The sequence below is a fragment of the Mandrillus leucophaeus genome, unplaced genomic scaffold, assembly GCF_000951045.1.
Source record: "Mandrillus leucophaeus isolate KB7577 unplaced genomic scaffold, Mleu.le_1.0 Scaffold490, whole genome shotgun sequence".
NCBI lineage: Eukaryota > Metazoa > Chordata > Mammalia > Primates > Cercopithecidae > Mandrillus > Mandrillus leucophaeus.
Genome location: NW_012105254.1, coordinates 2,556,990 through 2,577,679, shown reverse-complemented (window position 1 = coordinate 2,577,679; position 20,690 = coordinate 2,556,990). Strand labels below are relative to the sequence as shown.

At 39.7% G+C, this 20,690-nt stretch overlaps 1 protein-coding gene across 2 annotated transcripts in view; it reads right to left on the bottom strand.

Annotated features, from left to right (window-relative positions):
• Positions 1-12,402, bottom strand: part of PIGA (phosphatidylinositol glycan anchor biosynthesis, class A) — a 16,066-nt gene extending 3,664 nt beyond the window's left edge. Inside the window, exons 1-5 of one of the 2 annotated variants that reach the window (XM_011995540.1) lie at positions 12,349-12,402; positions 8,071-8,847; positions 3,045-3,177; positions 2,137-2,269; positions 1,781-1,987 (exon numbers count right to left, since the gene is read on the bottom strand). In XM_011995540.1, coding sequence (XP_011850930.1) covers positions 1,781-1,987; positions 2,137-2,269; positions 3,045-3,177; positions 8,071-8,785 — 1,188 coding nt within the window. In that variant the 5' untranslated portion in view covers positions 8,786-8,847; positions 12,349-12,402. The remainder of the gene's footprint in view (positions 1-1,780; positions 1,988-2,136; positions 2,270-3,044; positions 3,178-8,070; positions 8,848-12,348) is intronic. The other variant, XM_011995541.1, reaches the window with a different exon arrangement.
• Positions 12,403-20,690: the final 8,288 nt, after the last annotated feature.

Genomic DNA, 20,690 nt, shown 5'->3' with positions numbered 1-20,690 from the left:
GAGCTTGCAGTGAGCTGAGATCCGGCCACCGCACTGCAGCCTGGACGACAGAGCCAGACTCAGTCTCCAAAAAAAAAAAAAAAATCTACTTACAGTTTTAAGTGATAAAATAACAATTTACTACTATGAAGAGAATGTTAGCAATGACAATCGATTATAGGCAAGGATTTACTTTTTTCTAAAAGTGTACTATAAATTACCATAGAAGTAAAAAAATACAGATGCTGTACTATTACTTTAAGTATAACTAAAAGAAAAATGTGGTTACCAAAAAAATCCCAATTAACCCCTTTAATATATACTGACAAACCGTCACCATAGTTCTTTCCCTGTTAACTTATTACGTACAGTGGCTCAGGCTTCTGAGGTTTATATGATGTCAATCAAGAAGGTCAAGTCGCAACTTACAGTGCCGTGGTTCTCAAAGGGAGTGGAGATCAGGATGGTATCATCAAAATAACCTGTCTAACCAAATATCCCTGCCAATTATATCCCCAATTCTCTCTCTGCTCCTAAAGGATAACATTGGAATATAGGGAGTGGTTGGGGAGGCAGGGGGACATCAAGATGGAGTAGAGAGAGTCTGAAAAAGCTGCCCAGGGACTCTGACATGCACTCCTCAACAGGTAAGCACTACACTCCAACTTTCCATGTTTCATATGGGGGAGATAGTACAAGACTTGTAGAAGGTCAGAATGTCTCAAAATGCTTCAGTCAAAAATGTTTGACTGTTGCAAATATCTCAGGTTTCAATGGAAAACGTATAAGACAATTTTTAGAGATAAGTTTTTAGAACTTCCATTCAAATGAGTTCATCTTATACACTGGAATTCATCATTCAAACCAAGTAAGAAAGCCTTACAGTAAAGAGCTATTCTCCTCAGCTCCAACTTGCTATCTACTCTAGGTTAAAAACTCATTGCTCCACTGAATATCACGTTGGTAGCATTAGTCTAAACTACTACCTTCTCCATGTTCCACCTGGTTATCTTTCTGGTTCACAATTTCTACATACTAAGAAGCTGAGTTGTTTCTGTTCAGCTTGTTACATGGTAATAAGAGGCATGAGGCAGAGAACATCATGAAAAGGATGTAAATGATGAAACTGAGAATAAAAGCAGTCCCTAATTCAAATTCAGGAAGCATTTCCCACAACTGTAATCTCCTACCTAAGGGTGTTAATCTATTTCCTATACCCGTCAATTCTCTGTTGCTGCTTTTCATTTGTGATTTTTCCCACTTTTGTCACGTACAGTTTGAATTCTAACTTACTATGTTCTCAATCAGCCCAAAGATGCAAAAATCCTTTTCCTGGAGAAAATCACATTAGTTAGCAAAAGGGCTACAAGAGGTTTAGGAAGTAGCCTGAATAAAATATTCACAAGTTATAAAGTTGCTGCATCAGCAAAACCATGCATTTCCTAATAGAGTTGTTTGCTTTAGAATTATCAACAGCTTCAAGAAAATATCTAAGAGTAGATTTAACACTCATCTTGTCTCTATTCATTGTGACTTTCAGAACATTTTGTAACTTCTTTATGCCCATTTTAATGACGGGGCCAGACTGTATTACTGCTATTTTCAAATGTCAAACGCAATAACTTGACTAGACACTTAGCCCGGTAAGTGTACCAAAATCTGTTTCTTTTCATCTGGAAGAGGTTTCATCAACGTAAGCAATAGAACAGAAATGGTAAACGTCTATGTAAGAAAAAGCCAATGTGTATGTGAAACATCGAGTAAGAGTTCAGACCCAATCTTTTCTCAGCATGTGACATACCTTTTCAGTTCTTTCCGCAACATTCCTCCAGGTGTAGAAAGTCTTTACTATGTTATGGATGTTTTCTGGGGCCAGCAATGTCCCTGACTTCAGCTGCAAAACAGCCTTTTCCAATCCTTCACACAAAGATTTTACTGAAGGCTCACATAAAATAATAAGGTCTTCTGGAAGCACCTCAGGAATTCCACCAACTCTGGTACTTACAATCTTAAAAAGAAAGAAAGAACGCATGCTCCACCATAATCATGCCCTCAGGAAGATCAACAAAACCAGTTAAAACATTATTATGACATGTGTCTCATTATTTTTCAAAATATACAGAAATCCCAACCATGAATGCCCTCAAAGCTTTTTACCTGTAAACCACAACTGGCTGCTTCCACGATCGCCATGCAGAATGCTTCAGTAAGGGAGGTATTAAGAAAAATATGTCCTTGAACTAAGACATCTCTAACATCCTTGTGTTCTAAAGCTCCCAAAAGACGCACCCTGATTTTTCAAGTGAGAGGGGAAGAAAGAAGGCAGTGAAAACTCATGCTACAAAAGAAACTTAATTTATAAACCAAGTCTGCTATTTATATGACACTTAAATTCTTATTGCTGCTAATGTTCTCCACCTCAAAAGATTAGTATCACTAAACACTGATGTAATAGAAACAGCCTTATAAAGCAGTTGGGTTAAAACTCATACAGCGAACATTATTTCTAACTTCTGTTACACATACCAAACTTTATCTTCTCCAAAACTAGTTTGTATGTAATAATATGAATAAGCTTTGATAATTAAAATGTTAAAGTGCCATTTCTAAACAGGAAAATGGCCCTTTTATTAAAATTGACGCTTTACATGTACATGCCTTGTGTTGTGTGGTTATTGAGGAAGAGACCTGTCCAAATCTGTATGTGCAGAGCAATTTACATGATTTGAGCCCTATTACTTAAATCACTATACAGTATGGCCTGGAAATCTGCAAACGCTTCCAGTTAAAGCAGTTGTTTTTTGTGCCTTTCATGGTGCCTCCAACAATGGCCCCCCAAAGTCAAATAATATTGGGCTAATGGAAAAAATAAAATTGTGAATTCTTCAACTAGGTTTCCTATTTTATATAAAAATTTTGAAAAGTCCTTGCATTAGATTTATATCAATTATATGTATACCAATTACATGTAGGAGAAGCAACACACCTAAGGTAGGCATGCAGTTAAAACCAAATAGAGATAATTGACAACTTCTCCCTCAAGACAACATGAAATTCATCAATACCTGTCATGCAGCTGGTATCTTTCCCGAACTTCTTCCAAAATGATTCTCTTTGGTCCCTCTCCTCCAATTATGAAATTTAAATCTGGATATTTCTGACAGAGTTCAGGTATTATACCACTAAGCAAATCGATCCCTGAAAATATAAATTTGAATGTTGGAGATATTAATATTTAAACTTAAAAAAAATTCACCAGAACTACTGAGAAATCCACTCATTTTGAAAAGTATTAGCTACGCACTCCATAAAGGAGAGAAACTCTCTTAAACCTTTCCCAGGAGAGTGGAATTGTTCGCAAACTGGCAGTGGTCCCCCAAGAGTTACAATTCTTGAAGATGTAGACCTTGACATGCATTACCTTCCACACACCCAAAATATGGCCTCTTCTGTTCCATCTCAACAGACTATTCTTTAAGTTATTCATTTGTGTTTACACATTGCATACTTCTAAAAAAGGTAAATTTAAGGTGGTTAAGGTTTGAGTTCATTTTCTCCAGAGCAGGCAGCTGATTGGAGATCTGGGTCTTGTCCCAGCTTTTTTACCAGCAAGCCCGTTGATCGTGGGAAAGTTTTATGATCTATAAAGATTCCTATGTACCTAAAGTTTCTTTCAGCTATAAGATTCTATCAGTCTGTGATTCCACCTACTGCCATAGGAAAAGGCTAAGCAACGAAATCTAACTGCTGCCTCCACTTTGTTTAAAACGTGGCTGGTACAGAGAATTTTGCAGTGAACACTACATTATTAGCAAAATTTAAGTTCAAACCAGCTATAGCCCACTTTCCTGGAATGGGGGTAAATGAAGGCGGCAGGGCATGAACTGTTAGATCACTACAGTCCGTAGAACAAAAGGATGCATCTTGGTTCCTTTCTTCTCCAAAATGATTTTCTTATAATATATAAACACAATCTCAGGTAATAGAAAACAATAAATTGTGCCCTATTAGTCTGAAAAAGTGAGTGGCTATCCAAAGTCACAACAATGTCAACAGTATTTGAGAATCTAGTTCACTGTTCACTAACAATTACAAATCGTATATATTCAAAAGTAAATATAAAACAATCCACCTAGAGCTAAGTTTACTAATTTTAAAAATGCACACACACATAAGAATTGTATTTCTTACATTAATCTTCCACCCCAAATAGGCAGATCAGTTATAAAATAGATGACAGGAGAAATGACATATATATATGACATATATATACACATATATATGACATATATATACACACACACATATATAGGGTCATTTTTATTAAATAATACAAAGTGGAATTCATTAACTAAACTCTGCTAGTACTTTCAAACTATTATTATATGTATCAAAAATTCCCACACAGCTTTTCTGAATATGAAGGCTTCTCATTAAAATCATAGCTATCTTTGTTTCATGTCTACTACCAAATCACTCAATTAGATTTCTAGATAAACCAGAAGGTAGTTTAATGACTTTTAACATTTAGTCATCTACAATTCCTTCAATCCATTTTCTTCCTCACCCTTTTCTTTCTCATACAAGGTTAAGAGCCCATTCTTCAAACAAATAAAAAACAACATAGAGCAATAGTCATAAATGATAATAGCTAATAGGAACTGAGTGCCTGCTGTGACAGGCAATATACTTTAAATTCATTATGTCATTTACTCCTGACAACTATCTCATAAGAAATGGAACTGATTACTATTACCAGCGATCTATATTCTTATTCTAAGAATAAAGGCTTTTCCCCACCACTATAAAAAATTTATTCTGGAGCCTCTAAGAAGGGTATAACGCAATGGAACCTAGAGACTTTCGACTGCCATGTGAACACAAAACAGACAATGAAAATCTCTGATTCAAACTGCTTTTAAAGCTCAGTCTAACAATATTTTTAAGAACCTTCTGATCTATACCTAGGATATGAGTGGCTGGGCATGGTAGAGGAAGAGGAGACCTTAGCTCAAGAAAAGCTGGACTCACGTGTGTCATCTCTGTTACTTACTGTGTAACCTGGGTGAGTTACTTACCCTCTCTGAGACTCAATTTCATGTAGATAACATCTACCCTACAGTTGTTGGGAGGGTCAAATGAGGTATTATACCACGAACAGGCTTTATCAACTGCAGAATACAAATGTAGGTTGTCATTACCACTACAGAAGGAAGCGGGCGAGCGTGCCTACACATGCACAGAGTGCTGGTAAATCCTGACTGAGAGCAAAACAGACTTGGAAGAGGAGGCTCAGGAAGAAGGCAGCCAAAAAGCCTGGATAGGGAAAACTTTGATTTATCCTCTCTCTCACTTAAGACATTCTAGTGGGACTTTGATATCTGGTCCAATAAACTCCTGAGGAAATTAATTTGTTAATAAGGAATGGACCATTAATAGAACTACTCATTCTTGGGCTACAGGTATGGCTGTTCCTTCTAAGAATGTTACTTTCTGCAGGGTGCCTGGCATCTGGAGAGGGTTCGATAAATATCTGTTCAGTTACTGAATTGAGTACAGGAAAGGCCATACCATCACTCCATTGGTGGTTAGCTCAGCTGGTTAAAATATCACGTTAGAGAAGGAAAGGTAACAGGTTTAATCTTTGTATGGGCAGTTAATTTTGCTGATCCTTGATCACACATGCGTCATACTCTTTCTTAGCTAGCTATCTCAAGAAGATATGCTATTTGGTTAAAAAATAAATTAGGTACATTTCCTAAGTTACAAAAAATACATCCCTAATGTCCCAAGAGGAATTCAGAATACAGAATGCCAGTCGGTTCACACGTCCCCGATTAAAGAATGAAAGCATGTCATTGCCTTCAAACCAGAAAAGGAAGTTCAGGCCAAGTGTCCTTGCCAACCTCCACTTAAATGGACTGCTGGGTCAATCAAGGTTCTCCATTCCAAACGTAAACTGACCAAGGCCCACATCTAGATTTTAGGCCACTCCCTAGCACACTGGCACACCACTGAGCTTAGTGCTTATCAAGAAACAGTTGTGTTTGTTCACACATCTGTTTGATGTCAGTTGTACTTGTCATCGTGTTGAGTAATTTAATTCAATATCACATAAACTGATAAAAAGAGTTTCTACAAAAACTAAGCTGAACAGTTTGAAAAATCCAATAAAGGAAAGTCACAGAAAAAAGTTCTTGGCAGATGAGGGGTGTCCTAAACTGCTGTATAAAACTGAAAACAAATTAAAATTCCTGAAGTACATCAGTTCATATGCCTTTAAGTTCTGACCCCACTCAAAAGAAACTCAAAGTAGCAACGGTAGATTATGTTTTGTGAAAGGGAGTGTACAAGATGCCGCTGAAACCAGTGGCCCAGCACTCAAAGCTGGCAGTCCTACATCAAACTACTGGCAACTCAGTGTGTATTAATATTTTGAGTTAAATTCAAATATTAAATATTTAAGGGGGTATGTATTTATGTATTTTTTTTTTAATGATTCCCTACTATAAATGACACTTTTGATTAGTGGACAGGTTTTCAAATAGCACTCAGAAGACAGTGTTTTTTATAACCAGACTGTGTCAGACTTTAAGTAAACAAGCCTCCACACATTCAACTGCAGTGTCCATTAAGTGCTGTAGAGGTACAAAAAACAGCCTCCTTGGCCAGGCGCAGTGGCCCATGCCTGTAATCCCAGCATTTTGGGAGGCCGAGGCAGGCGGATCATGAGGTCAGGAGTTTGAGACCAGCCTGGCCAACACAGTGAAACCCTGTCTCTACTAAAAATACAAAAAATTAGCTGGGCATGGTGGTGGGCGCCTGTAATCCCAGCTACTTGGGAGGATAAAGCAGGAGAATCGCTTGAACCTGGGAGGCAGAGGTTGCAGTGAGCTGAGATTATACCACTGCGCTCCAGCCCAGGGGGTGACAGTGCGAGACTCCATCTCAAAAACAAAACCCAAAAAATCTCCTTGATAATAGTGGATAGTTACAAACTAGGCTAATAGTTTATAGGAACTATCACTGAACCCTTCCGAGGTTCCCAATGTTGCTTAAATTACACAAATGAAAAAAACTGAGACTTAGAGATGTTAAGCAACTTGTCCTCAATCACACAGCAGGACAGACCCATCATCTGATCCCGGGACATCTAATCCCCTTTTCTTCATCACTTACCTGCCAATATGTTATTAATGTCTTATACATGATGAAATGAAACAAGCAAGCTACAATATAGTAATGTGCAGAGCAAGCCCACTCACTGATTTTCAGTATATGTACGTACACATAAAAAAGACAGGAAAGCTATAAATCAAAATATTCATTAGTGTATCTCTGAATAATACAGTTACCGCTGATTTTAGTTTTCATCTTTGTGCTTTTCTTAGTTTCCAAAATATCTGCAATGAAAAGACATTACTTTGCCAATCAGAAGAAAAAAGCCATCTGTGACCTCTGCCCTTTACTTCTTTTTTTTTTTTTTTTTTTTTGAGATGGAGTCTCGTTCTGTCACCCAGGCTGGAGTGCAGTGGCACGATCTCGGCTCACTGCAAACTCCGCCTCCCGGGTTCACGCCATTCTCCTGCCTCAGCCTCCCAAGTAGCTGGGATTACAGGTGCCCGCCACCGCGCCCTGCTAATTTTTTGTGTTTTTAGTAGAGACGGGGTTTCACCATGTTAGCCAGGATGTTCTCAGTCTCCTGACCTCGTGATCCGCCCACCTCAGCCTCCCAAAGTGCTGGGATTACAGGCGTGAGCCATCATGCCCGGCCTGCCCTTTACTTCTTTACCACATGTGCAGGGCTGTTTTTATTTTTAAAAAGACCTGAAATGTAACAGCATCAGGTTATTGTTCTTATTTTTAGTAACCATTAAAACATCAAAGGTTGGGGGACAGCATTCACCACCATCCTGAAAAATCTCTCTTCTTGGATATATAAACCAATATTAGAACTTTCTTTGCTATAATTTATAGCATTATAAAACCATAAAACAAAATGAAAAGCCAAACAATCATTACATACAAGTATTCAACAGCTTTCTACAGGGAAAAAACTCTACAATGCAATTATAGCTATCATTTCATTACCTTTTCTGTAAACAAGTCTGCTGACAACAACAATAGTTATACTATCATGCCTTCTAAATGGGTCTGGAGTGAAGTCAGTAGGATCTACAGCATTAGGAATGACGGATACTATTTCAGGATTCAGTGCTGCTCTTAGTACAGTATTTTCCTTACTAGTATAAGACACACAAATGATGTGGTTTGTATCACAAAGAGACACGGTTAGAAGCTTGTTTGTAAGCACCGAGCTGACATCAGCAAATCCAAAAAGGGAATGATCCGTGAAGACTGTCTGAAGCCCCATTGTCTTGGCGTGGAAGAGAGCATCATGGGCCATGGCAGAAAAAGAACTATGTGAATGGATTATCGTGACTCTCTCCCGAACGAATATGTACCTGAGCAATGGCAGACTGTGAAAGAGGGTCGTGGCTGTAGACTGGTTGTACATGACTTTCAGAGGCAAGTAATAGACTTTGAGGCCATTAGTGAGGTAACGGATGCCTTTTCGATTTCCATAAGCATGGGTGACAATTATAACTTTATGCCCTCTTTCAATCAGGCACTGTGAGAGCTGGTAAATGTGGCTTTCCACGCCTCCCATATTTGGGTAGAAAAAGTCAGATACCATGCATATATTATGGGCATGGCTTCTACATGTGGAAAGACTTCCAGGGCTAACCCGAGAGGGTGTAGCTGAGGCACGGTGGCCATCCCCAGCTGCTCCTCTACAGGCCATACTGAGATGGTTTAGGCATCAGTTCTTAGAGCAACCCAGTTAAGAGATGTGTCCTCTATTACCTGAAAAAGAGTAAAACAGGATCTCAGCTCAGAAACAAAACACATTCCTATTACAAATCCAGATACAGATACTGTTTTAATGTTAATGTAAATTTGTTAGCTTTTCCCCAGAATTAAAAACAAAGCATATCATCAATTTACTCATTTGACGTTTACTTGCTTGGCATTTACATACAACAGAACTAGGTTCTACAATGTCTTAATTTCGTCCTAAAAACACTGCTGCATGTGTAACTTTAAATAGTAAGTTTGTTACACCACAGCATATCATGGTCCCCAACAAACCAGTCTCTTCCACTAATTAAGTATATACAAACACATCCATACACACAGGTTTACATATTTCCCCTTTACTCTTACACTTTACCAGCTTCTATTAATACTTATTAAATGGCCACTATACATCAGCCACTACATGCTGAGTCTTCTATATCTTACTGCAGCCTCACCAAAACTCCATGAGTTATCAACTCCATCTTAAAAATGGAAAGTCTAAAGCTTAAAGGGGTTAAGAAATTTGTTCAGTTACTCAGTGCTTAGAGGTAACACAATGTAGCAGTCTGTTTCATTAGTGGTCATGTCTCCTGGTATTTATGCCCTTCTATAGTATAGTCCCTTTCCCTTGCATTTGGACCTGGTTTAGCCCATAGGAGGTAGTGAAAGTCATGTGCAAATTTTTGGCCTCAGCCTAAAAAAGGTGTGGTGGTTTCCAAGCTGTGGTGGTTTTCACTTGTGCACTCTTAGATATCCTAAGCCAACATGTAAGAAATCCATCTACTGTGCTAGAGGGGCAAGGGAAGAGATGACAATATGGAGAAAGAAGAGCTCTGAGACTACATGGAAAGAGCCAGAGGCCCAGTCATCCAGCCAACTGACCAGCTAAATGCAGCCTCCTAGTGACCCCTGGCAAGACCAACAGAACCACCCAGCTGAGCCTAGCTCACTGCAGTATCATGAAAAATAATAAAATGGCTGTTGTTTTACATCATTAAGTCTTGGGGTGGTTCGGTAAAAAATAACAGACAACTAAAACAGGCCAGGATTCAAACTCAGTTATACCGGTCCACTGCCTGTTTTTGTAAAGTTTTATAGGATCATAGGTGTGCCCATTCATTTATGTGAATGGCTACTTTTGTGCTACAAGAGCAGAGTAGTTGCAACAGAGACCATATGACCCACAGAGTTGAAAATATTTACCATCTGGTCCTCTAAAAAAGTTTGCCAACCCCTGCTGTAGAGCTTAGTCACTAATTCAATTAATCTCATAAAGTTTTGCTAGTATTACCTGTGTGGTTTACACTAAAACACACCTGGAGCTCTAACTATCTTTTTGAGAGCACCTTTTCCAAATGTCACCAGAGCACATGCTGCAAACAATCCACATGTTCTCCTTCCTTATTCAAAAAGGGTAATTATTTAGGCCGGGTGTGGTGGCTCACGCCTGTAATCTTAGCACTTTGGGAGGCCGAGGTGGGTGGATCACCTGAGGTCAGGAGTTCAAGACCAGCCTGGCCAATATGACGAAACCCCATCTCTATTAAAAATACAAAAATTAGCTGGGCATGGTGGTGCCTGCCTGTGGTCCTAGCTACTCGGGAGGCTGAGGCAGGAGAATCGCTTGAACCTGGGAGGTGGAGATTGCAGTGAGCCGAGATCACACCACTGCACTCCAGCCGGGTGACAGAGCGAGACTCCGTCTCAAACAAAATAAAACAAAACAAAAACACAAAAACCAAAGAGGGTGATTATCTAACTGCTCCCTTCACTTTTTGAACTTTTCTTTCAGTTATGCAGGCCTTTCAAACTCAATGAGTGTCCCTCCCTTCAGTGTGGTGTCTAAAGATAAAGGCTAAAACTAGAGATGGGCTGTATCTGGGACCATTTTCTCCATTTAAAGTGCGAAATGTTTATCTCAGGGGTCCCCTAAAGCCTTATTAATGTGAAACGCCCACTCAATATTTAGTACTATTATACATTCTTAGATATCTAAAGCTAAAAAGAATCTTGGATATCTAGTCAAAATCTTCCTCAGCTTTACAAATAAGATTTCCAAGGCTCCAGAAAACACAACTATACAACGAGAAACCATCCTAAAGCTCCGAGTTTCCGGTTTCACCTGCAAACTCAGAAAATGCCAATTAACTGTATGTGCAAAGGCCTAACTGTCTATTCTCTCCAACAAATTCATCTACTTTTTTTATTTTTATTTTTTATTTTTTGAGAGGGAGTCTCACTCTGTTGCCCAGGCTAGTGTGTAGTGGAGCAATCTCCGCTCACTGCAGCCTCTGCCTCTCCAGTTCAAGCGATTCTCCCACTTCAGCCTCCCGAGTAGCTGGAATTACAGGTGCACACCACAACGCCCAGCTAATTTTTGTATTTTTAATAGAGACGGGGTTTCATGTTGGCCAGGCTGGTCTCGAACCCCTGACCTCAGGTGATCCACCAGCCTCGGTCTCCCAAAGTGCTGGGATTACAGGTGTGAGCCACCGTGCCTGGCCTCATCTACATTTTAAATACACTCTCAGAAAGACTCCAGAAGTGTTTGTTGACCTGAATTTACTAATTAAGATTCAATATTACCAAATATCGAAATTCCCCAAGTTTGTACTTTTAGGTGGCTTAACTAACATTTTCTTACTGTGGTCACCTAAACCCGAACTTACAATTCTACCAGTTTTAAAAGATGAACGATAGCAAAAGCAGTGAGTAATGAACCAAATATCATTTAAAATTTTGTCCTCAGCCTGCAACGTTCTGTGAGGAGTCTGCCCACTTCCACCAGGTTTTCACTCCAAACATCTCTGACATAAAAGTTCAATATGCTGCACAATCGCAAAATCTTAGCTTTTAAAGCCGAAATGAGGCTTGGAGCTCTAGTGAATACCTCTCTCGCTTTATAAATGAGAAGCCAGACAAGTTGAGTGATTTGTCCAAGGTTCCCACCCAGCCACTTAAAGTGGCAAAGAAGACCTTACCGTAAAATTCTCGACCACGGCCAACGAGTCCCGGGCAATCATTAGCGGTAGCGGTTCCTTAAGAACCTTAGGGAGACCTGGCAAGAGTTGTGGGTCAAGAGAATGGTACTTCCACCGACAATTCCTGGGCACTGTCTGAGCTTCACTCCCTGATTCCCTGAGAGGTCGCCGGGGAAACGCTCGGGCCAAGGAGGGGATGACCCTGCTCAGACAGCGACCCTGCTGGGTTCATGGCGGGGACTGGCCAGGCCCAAAGACAGAAGGAAAACAGCCAGAGAGTGGACGTGGGTCTCAGGCCCGGGGTTCCGAAGACCCCAGTTCCTCGACCCACCCGCCTGAGCCAAGGAACCGTCCTAAACGCACCCTCAGACCCAACCTACTCTGGAGACCCTCCGACCCAACTTCCGGGCTTCGAGCCGGGTCGGCTTCAACCCCTCCACCACCCGCCACGAGCCCACGGGCGCAGAACAGCCCCATTCAAAAGCGGCCCAGAGCGCTAGAGACGGGCGGCGAGACGCGTACTCACCGGTTAGTTCCATGGCCGCCAGTGTCCGGACCTCCCGCGGCTACAGCTTGAGTCCCTCCCTGCTGTCCCTCAGCACCAATCTAGGCGTCCGCGCCCAAGGGCCGCGCCCCCTAGGTAACCAATCACAAAGAGGCGCTGAGGTCACGTCCGAGAGCGACGCTCTGTCGTCCCCACCCTTAAGCGCGGGCTGCAACGTCAGCGCGCGCCTGCGCCCGTCTCCTAGAAGCGGCCGTCGGTAGGGTGGGTGCCCCACCCTGGTTTCCTGGTTACAGCGTCTCTATTCTGGACGCCAGTTCACTCCCCGCTTGCTGCTGATTGGAGAGACCTTTTGTTTGTAATCAGCTGTGCCACGGCAGAACCGTGCCCGTTCTTACCGCTCTGGGACGTTTGCCAGATGTAGCAAATAAAAATACACAAAAAGTCAAAACAGATGAAACTATGAAGTTTCAATTTCAAATAAAGCACAAATGATGTTTAATACAAGCATGTACCAAATATTGGGGATTTCACTACACAATTATTCGTTTTTTATCTGACATGTAAATTTAACTAGACATCTTGTTATTTATATGGCAACTCTACTCTCTGGGGGAAACATATGAGGTCTGATCTGAAATATCAACTTCCACTCGAACTGGTTCAACTAGTTATGATGGTACTTGACCAGGAAGCTAAAGAATCAGTGAGAGTGGTGTGATGGTCATCCATGCGTCACAGCTGGTACTTGGAGTCCCCCATCCCTGCCATACGTGCGTTTTCGAGAACAAATTCCTTTCTGAGCACCATCACCGCCACCATTACTGGCACCCATTTTATTAAGCTTAGTGTAAGCCTGTTCATCCCTGAAAATGTCAGCTCCTTTCTGATGCTTTTCCCAAGCCTCTAGAGAATGAAATACTCTCACTTTTTAGTGTTAATAGTACTTTGGCCATGTGCTGGTATAACATTTATCAGATGATATTCAAGTTGTTTGCTGATTGCATTCTCCCTCCTCACCCTGATCCTTGATTACTTGTCTCTTGAGATCTCACATGGACTTCTTTCTGAAAACTGGAAATTGTATTTGCTTGTTAAATGTCTGCCTTCCCTGCCAGATAGTAAGCTGAGGCAGGATCTGTTCTTGGTAATGGATGTTCAGTAAGTTTTAGTTTAATACATGAATTTCTTTACCCAATGTCAGCACGCTCCCTGACACATATTAGATGCCCAATAAAACGTATTGAAAGTATTTCATGGAGTGTACCTTATGCAAATTACAGTGCAATAACATCATTGAAAGAGCATTTTAGTTGTGGGATTTGAATCGAATGAATGAGTTGATGAGTAAGGCAAGAGTAGCAATAGATACTTTGCCCTGTGTTGATATTGATGAAGCATGGGAGAATTACAAGGATGAAGACTCAAGGACACTTAATTAAGCTTTATAATTTGTAGTTGGTTTCACAGATAACAGTGACGCTACCAGATAGGTACAGCATTGCTTTGGTCTCCTTTTCATTTTTGTAATAGGTTTTAAGACAAAGAGGGGGGTAGAAATCCTGGAAGGTATAAATGAGGGTTAAGCCTCGTTTATTGAGCCCCTGGTTTGCCCCTGTCATAGTTCTGATCACAATCCACACTTGAAATTCCACCGTGAATCTTTTTTCAAAATATAGCAAATATTTCTTATTTTTATCATCAAACGTTTACTGAGTGTCTGCTCTGTAAAAGGCCTTGTGGGGAATACAAGGAATATTAAGCATAGTCCCTGTGTTTCAACAGCTTTTTATTTTTTCTAGCTTTTCCTATACATGTTATCAATAGTCAAAAGAAATCCACTTTTCTTAAAAGGTTCTCTGTGTTTCAAATATAGAATAGGCTGACCTTTATAAATAGATATTAATAGAGGCACAGTGTTGCTGAGTATCTGTGGGGAAGGGTGTTGAGGAGCCTGCAGGCTGTTCCAACAAAGTCTGAAAACATTGAACATTTATTTAAAGCTCCAGCTTCTTTGCTAGGCACTGAGCATTAAAAGGTAAATAAATCATGATTCCGAATCCCAAGGGTTCACAGTCTCACCTGGGTACATGACTTCATTTATAGTCAGTTAAATCTTAAGTAAAGGTCTCCATTTAAGGCTATATTCTAAAAAGTCAAAAGAAATTTTTAGAAGCAAGATTAAGATATAAATCTGGAGATGATTGTAATTATAGTGTCCTGCCTAAATATATGGTCTCAAGGTATGTCCTGAGAAAATTTTCTCAGGAACCACTAAAATTAGACTAAGATACTTACATGCATTATCTTATGATTGCACTTAATAAAATATGAGGGCAATTGGTACCAGTTTTAGTATTAAATGACCTGAGATGATGAAGATGTAAAATAAATGTAGATACCATCTTCCCTTGAAATTCAGTTTTTCGTAACTTCATATGTAAATTAGCTCTTTGGGATAATTTTGGAGTGGGAAGGCAACAAATATGTCTTGAGAGCCTACTATCTGTGTACAAAGCACGATGCAGAGAAAACCTGGCACAAGCTTTACTTGCAAGGAACCAAGATGGAGTTAAGGCATATGTAAACGTCTATGATAAAAAGCAGGAAGTGATAAATGCCATAAGATAAATATAAGAAAGATACTGGGAGTTCAAAGGGAAAGAGTATTTCTAGCTGCCAGCATTTAGCTAGAAGAATAAGTAGATGGAGTCGTGCAACTCTTGGGAACACGATAATTCCAAGAACAACATGAATGAGATACAGACAGGCGCTGTCCAGCAAACACTGCTTTGTGATGACAAAGGAAAAGGGAAGGGAAAGTGGGCAGATAGAAGAAGAGTGGCATTTTCAATGCAGGTTAGAGCAAACTAGTGGAAGATCTTACTAAGGAAAACGGGCTTGATGTTGAGGCGGACTTCCAGCCAAGATCACATTTTCAATTAGTATTTTGAGACTCCTAACTCCCGATTCTGCTTCAAATAGAACAATAAGTGATACAATATAAACGAGAAAATTTAATGTTTTAGCTGTGATTTAAACAAGAAGATAAACATTTCCATGTAACAGAAACAGAACAAATATGCAAAATGATGATCAGGAACAAAGTCACATAGGTCCTGGATTCTGTATGTGGCAGCAGGAAGATGTGAACCAGGGTTCAGCCCCTGTAGAATAATAGACTAGCAGGGTTCCGTGTGTGGCTTGATATAGGAACCAGTTTTGTGAGAGACTGTTACAATGGTGACCTTCAATAAACCAGTATTCCATATTGGCAACCTTGTCTAATCCTCTCCCACATTGGCTCTGGGTTTGGGCATGTGACTGGAATGGCCAAAGAGACATTAGTAAATGAGATACCACAGATGCTTAATAAGTGTATATTTACTGGGATACGTCTTGTTGGAACCTTTCCTCTTGAAAGCCAATGGCTATGCTGTGAAGCTCAGACAAGACATTGAATAATGGCAAGTCACATGGAGAGAAGCCCTGAAGAATAAGAGGTCATCTTGGGCATTCCAGCAGTAAGTGAGTTCCCAACTTAATATAACCACTGGAATGACTTCAGCCTATACTATGTGGAACGAAAGAACCACTTAGCTCATCCTAACTAACCCACATAATTATGAGAAATAATAAATCATTATTTTCTCAAAACACGAAGTTTTTGGGTGACTTGTTATATAGCAATAGATAACCAAGCCTCGTTGCTTAACTATCTCCCCTACTTGTGAAGAGACATTGAAAGAATCTTTTGCCAACAGTCTGGGGATATAACTTTGCTAACAGAACTGAGCCAAGCAACATAATTTGCAATTTTCCACTATCACTGTTAGTCTGGGGGATATAAGCACACACACACACACAGACACACACACACACACACACACACGGGGAGAGGAGAGAGAGAGTAAGAGAGAGTGAGAGCGAGAGAGAGAGAGAGAGAGCTCTCAAGATTGGTTTATAAACCAAAATTCAAAAACAATGGAAGATATATAATACTAAGAAAGACAACACACAAATGTAACAATGGAAGAAGAATTCACTCTAGACGCAATTCAAATAATTTTTGAAATGACATTTTTTAAAAGAGTAAGAATTTGGAAATAAAAACATGCAGAAATTAAACACTAGTGGATATAAAAGAATCAATTAGATACCTTGAACATGAAGATGTTACTAGCATTTTAAAAACTCGTTATATTGATAAACTTTAGGCGACACACTGTTGAAACAAAGGTTAGTGTGGTGCGAAAGAGTAACTAAGGCAGTTACTTCTTTTTGATGCAGAATATAGAGGTGAAATGTCAAACCACAATCAAAGCTTTGTCCTAGGAAGATTGTTCCAAGAACTGGAGAAAAGGAAGGTGAAAGAGTGGCACAGCTGGAGAAGAGACCAATTAGGCTGTTTCAGTAGTCCGGAAGCCTCCTTGCAATTTAAAGTAGGGTCTGTAGATCAACAACAGCAACTGGGAGCTAGTCAGAAATGCAGACCCTCAGGTTCTCCAGACCTGCTGAATCAGAATCTGCAATTTAACAAGGTCTGGAATGATTAGTACGTACATTATAGCTTAAGAAACCAGCTCTAGACTAGAGGCAATGAGAACCCGATGTTGTCTCGTGGCAATAAAAAACAAAAAAGAGAGAGACAAGGAAAATCACAGGATATTGGGATTTGTTTGAGCAGTGTCCTCCTTTTTGTTTTAGCACCCTTTTCTGAAGACCATCCTCCAGTAGCCTCCTAAGGAAGAGTGCATGGGAGATGGGGGGATTTTCTAAGAACTTGGATGTCTGAAAATTTATTTTTCAGCCCTCCAATTTTATTGATAGTTTGGGTGCCAAATAGTAGGCCGGAAATTATTTTCCTTCAGAAGTTTAGCAGCATTGCTGTAGCCTGCTAGCTTTTGGTGTTGCTATTGAGAAGTCTAATGTCATTCTGATTCCTGGCCCTTTGTTTGAAATTATCATAATTTTTCTTTACTCTGGAAACTTACATATTATCTCTTATTCTCCTGTGTCCTGAAATGTCATCATTTTGTGCCTTGGTATAGGCATAGTTTCACCTTTTGGACTAGGGACTCAGGGAGCCTTTTCGCTTGCCAACTCATGTACTTCGAAATTCTCTTGAATTTTTAAATTGTCGATTACATCTCCTATTGTGTCTCTTCTCATTTCCTGTAACTTCAGTTATTCTGATGTTAGTCCTTCTTATCTTTTCACTTTTAATTTCTTATTTATTCTACTTCCTAGGAAATTTCTTCAACTCTGTCTTCCTTTTTTTCTATTGAATTTTTAATTTATTATAATAGTTTTAGTTTCCTAGGGCTCTATCATGTCCTCTGACATTTTCTTTTTTAATAACACCTTCATTTTATTTATTAGTTGCATTGTCTCACCTTCTTCCCTCACCCCCTGGCTATTAATGATTTGAAGTTTTCTTCTGTTTCATCCAAATTGCTTTTTTCTGTGTGTTTTACTCTCTGTCTTTCATGTTAGAAATTTTCTCTGGATGTCTGGGAATTCATGGCTGCTTGCTCATATTTAAAAGAAAGGGACAAAGGAGCTGATCTGAGGTCTGAGCCCAGGAATGGGGCTTGTTGACCTGATTGGGCTGTTCCATTGATAGTCCCTCCCCCAGCTAATTTTAGTTGTTTTTAGGTCTTTTCTCTTAGGCTTGTAAGATTCCCCCCAGAGAAACACTTTTCAAGTACAGATCCAACTGCCTGAATTGTAGTTGCACCTAGTATGTACGCATTCACTTAACCCTCTTGTTAGTTCAGCACCCTGCCCTCATGGACGTCAGGCATCCCCCATTCTGGATGCTCTCTCTTTTACCATAGCCAAATGACTAATAATCCATCTTTTGCCTGGGCTTGGAAGGAGCAGTCACTCCACCACAGGGAATGTGGGAGAAGATTTGGGATCAAACTGTTTCTTACACAGATTTTTGGACTGAACCTCATTTTAGCACTCCTCTCATCCTTCCCACTTCTAGAGGTGCTTGGGACACCCACTTCTGAGCCTTTTGGGAACTCATCTTTCCCAACTTTTGGCTTAAATTATGTTTTTTTCAGGTTGGCCAAATCATTTACAACTTATCTGCGTGCTTTTCAGCTTTCAGAACATTGTTGTTTCTGTTGACTTTATCATTCACCCTGTCCTTGTGGGCTTACACTTAAAAAAAAAAAAAAAAAAAAAAAAAAATCCCAGGCCGGGCGCGTTGGCTCACGCCTGTAATCCCAGCACTTTGGGAGGCCGAGGTGGGAGGATCACAAGGTCAGGAGATCAAGACCATCCTGGCTAACATAGTGAAACCCCGTCTCTACTAAAAATGCAAAAATTAGCTGGGCATGGGGGCCTGTAGCCTGTAATCCCAGCTACTCAGGAGGCTGAGGCAGGAGAGTCACTTGAACCTGGGAGGTGGAGGTTGCAGTGAGCCGAGATTATGCCACTGCACTCTAGCCTGGGTGACACAGAGCGAGATTCTGTCTCCAAAAAAAACTTAAAAAAAAAAATCCCCTAACTCTTTAGGAGTATTTACTTTACCCAGGGCATTGGAAAAAAGAGAGAAAACAAACAAAAAACAAACAAACAAACAAAACTAACGTGTTTATGCGCTATCTCTATTTAGAGGCCACGCCAGCAACACTAACATTTTAGAGATATACCACGAACATAACTAGAACCCATCAATAAATGTATCCATGACTTTATTTAAATTGTGGAAAGCTGAAATTTAAATCATTGTAAATTTTTAGCTTCATTGGGTTACACACTACACAATGACTGAAATAAGGTGAGGTCAGATGATTCTAACAATCGATCAAGGTCAGGTAACAGTGTCATTTTTTTATAGGGGTTCAAGAAGCAGTCTAATTCATTATATTTAATGTTCATTGATGACACGTGATAAAATAAGAAGTATTTTTACACAAAGGGTTGGCTAACTTTTTCTGTAATGGACCAAAGAGTAAATATTTTCAGCATTGCAAGCCATACAGTCTCTGTCCCCAAATACTCAATTCTGCTGTTGTAGAGTAAAAGTAGCCATAGACAACACATCAACAAATGAGCATAACTGTGTTCCAATAAAGCAGTATTTACCAAAACAACAGGCAATGAGCTGAAATTGGCCTATGGGCCATTGCTTACTGACCACTGTTTCAGAACAAACAATATCAGTGATAAAATTACCAAAGACAGACTTTCTTTCACTAAGCCATTAACAAGGGTCAAATAACAGAATTTTTTTGCTCATTTTCACTTCATAAATATTTTGAGAATAGATTAAATTGCTTTCTAGAGTTGCAACATCTGAATAATTCAGACATGCATATAATCTAGCTGAGTTTGAAAAACATGAGTTATGCAAAATTACTCTTCACTTTTTAAAGAGATAATTTCATTCGCTCGTCACAAAATCAATGTAATAATTTATTATTTATTAAACAGTTATTTATTGAGTACCTAATATATGCAAGACATTGTTCTCACACTGAGGATTAAGACTAAATTAGACAAAGTCCAGCTCTTGCTGACCAAATCTATTAAGCTCACAATTTTCACTGAACTATGGCTTTTTTAAGGGCCTTAAAACGTAATGTTTGTATAATTTCCTTTATCAAGTCTCTCAGACAGTATTTTAATCTTCATTCAACTCTGATCATCGTGCTGCCTAATCTGTTTCCATCTCTAAAGGGCCTCCTGCCACACCGTTTTAGTCACAGATTTATGATGTGTGCTGTCACATTAATAATTCTCTGGCCCTGTGGTATAATCAGGGACATCATGCATTGCTGGCATTTATTGTCTTTGCTTAAAGCTCTTGGAGTTTCTCACATACTTTTATTTTGCAACAAGTTGAGAATTTTCAACTCATGTTCCAGGGCTGTTAGTATGACAAATATTTCCATGCAATGTCTAGTGAACTCTGATAAAGCAACAGGCCAGTTACCCCACCTCCGCCCTCAAGGACCAGACCCATCCTGACCCAGCCTCAGGGATCCAAGTGCAGATCTTGATGGTAATTGGGAATTAAGGAGGAAGCAGAGGGAGGGGTTTTAGAAGCACAAAGCCAGACCACATTGAGTTTTGGCTTAGCTTAGAATTCCTTATGATAATCTCCATCTAAATGGCAATTATGAAGCCAGAGGCATTTCGAGTCAAAACATGGTTTGAGTTGGTTTTAGGACAGATCCAAGGATCCAGTATAAGCCAAGAACATCTCAGAGGTCCCAAGCTTCTGGGATTTGCTCAGTCTCCCTTCTTTTCTTCAGAATAATTCCTTTGAGTTATAAGATACATTGTATTGTTCAATTTTTTAACTCTAATGAAATTATCAATTCTGAGATTTAGGGAAATAAGAT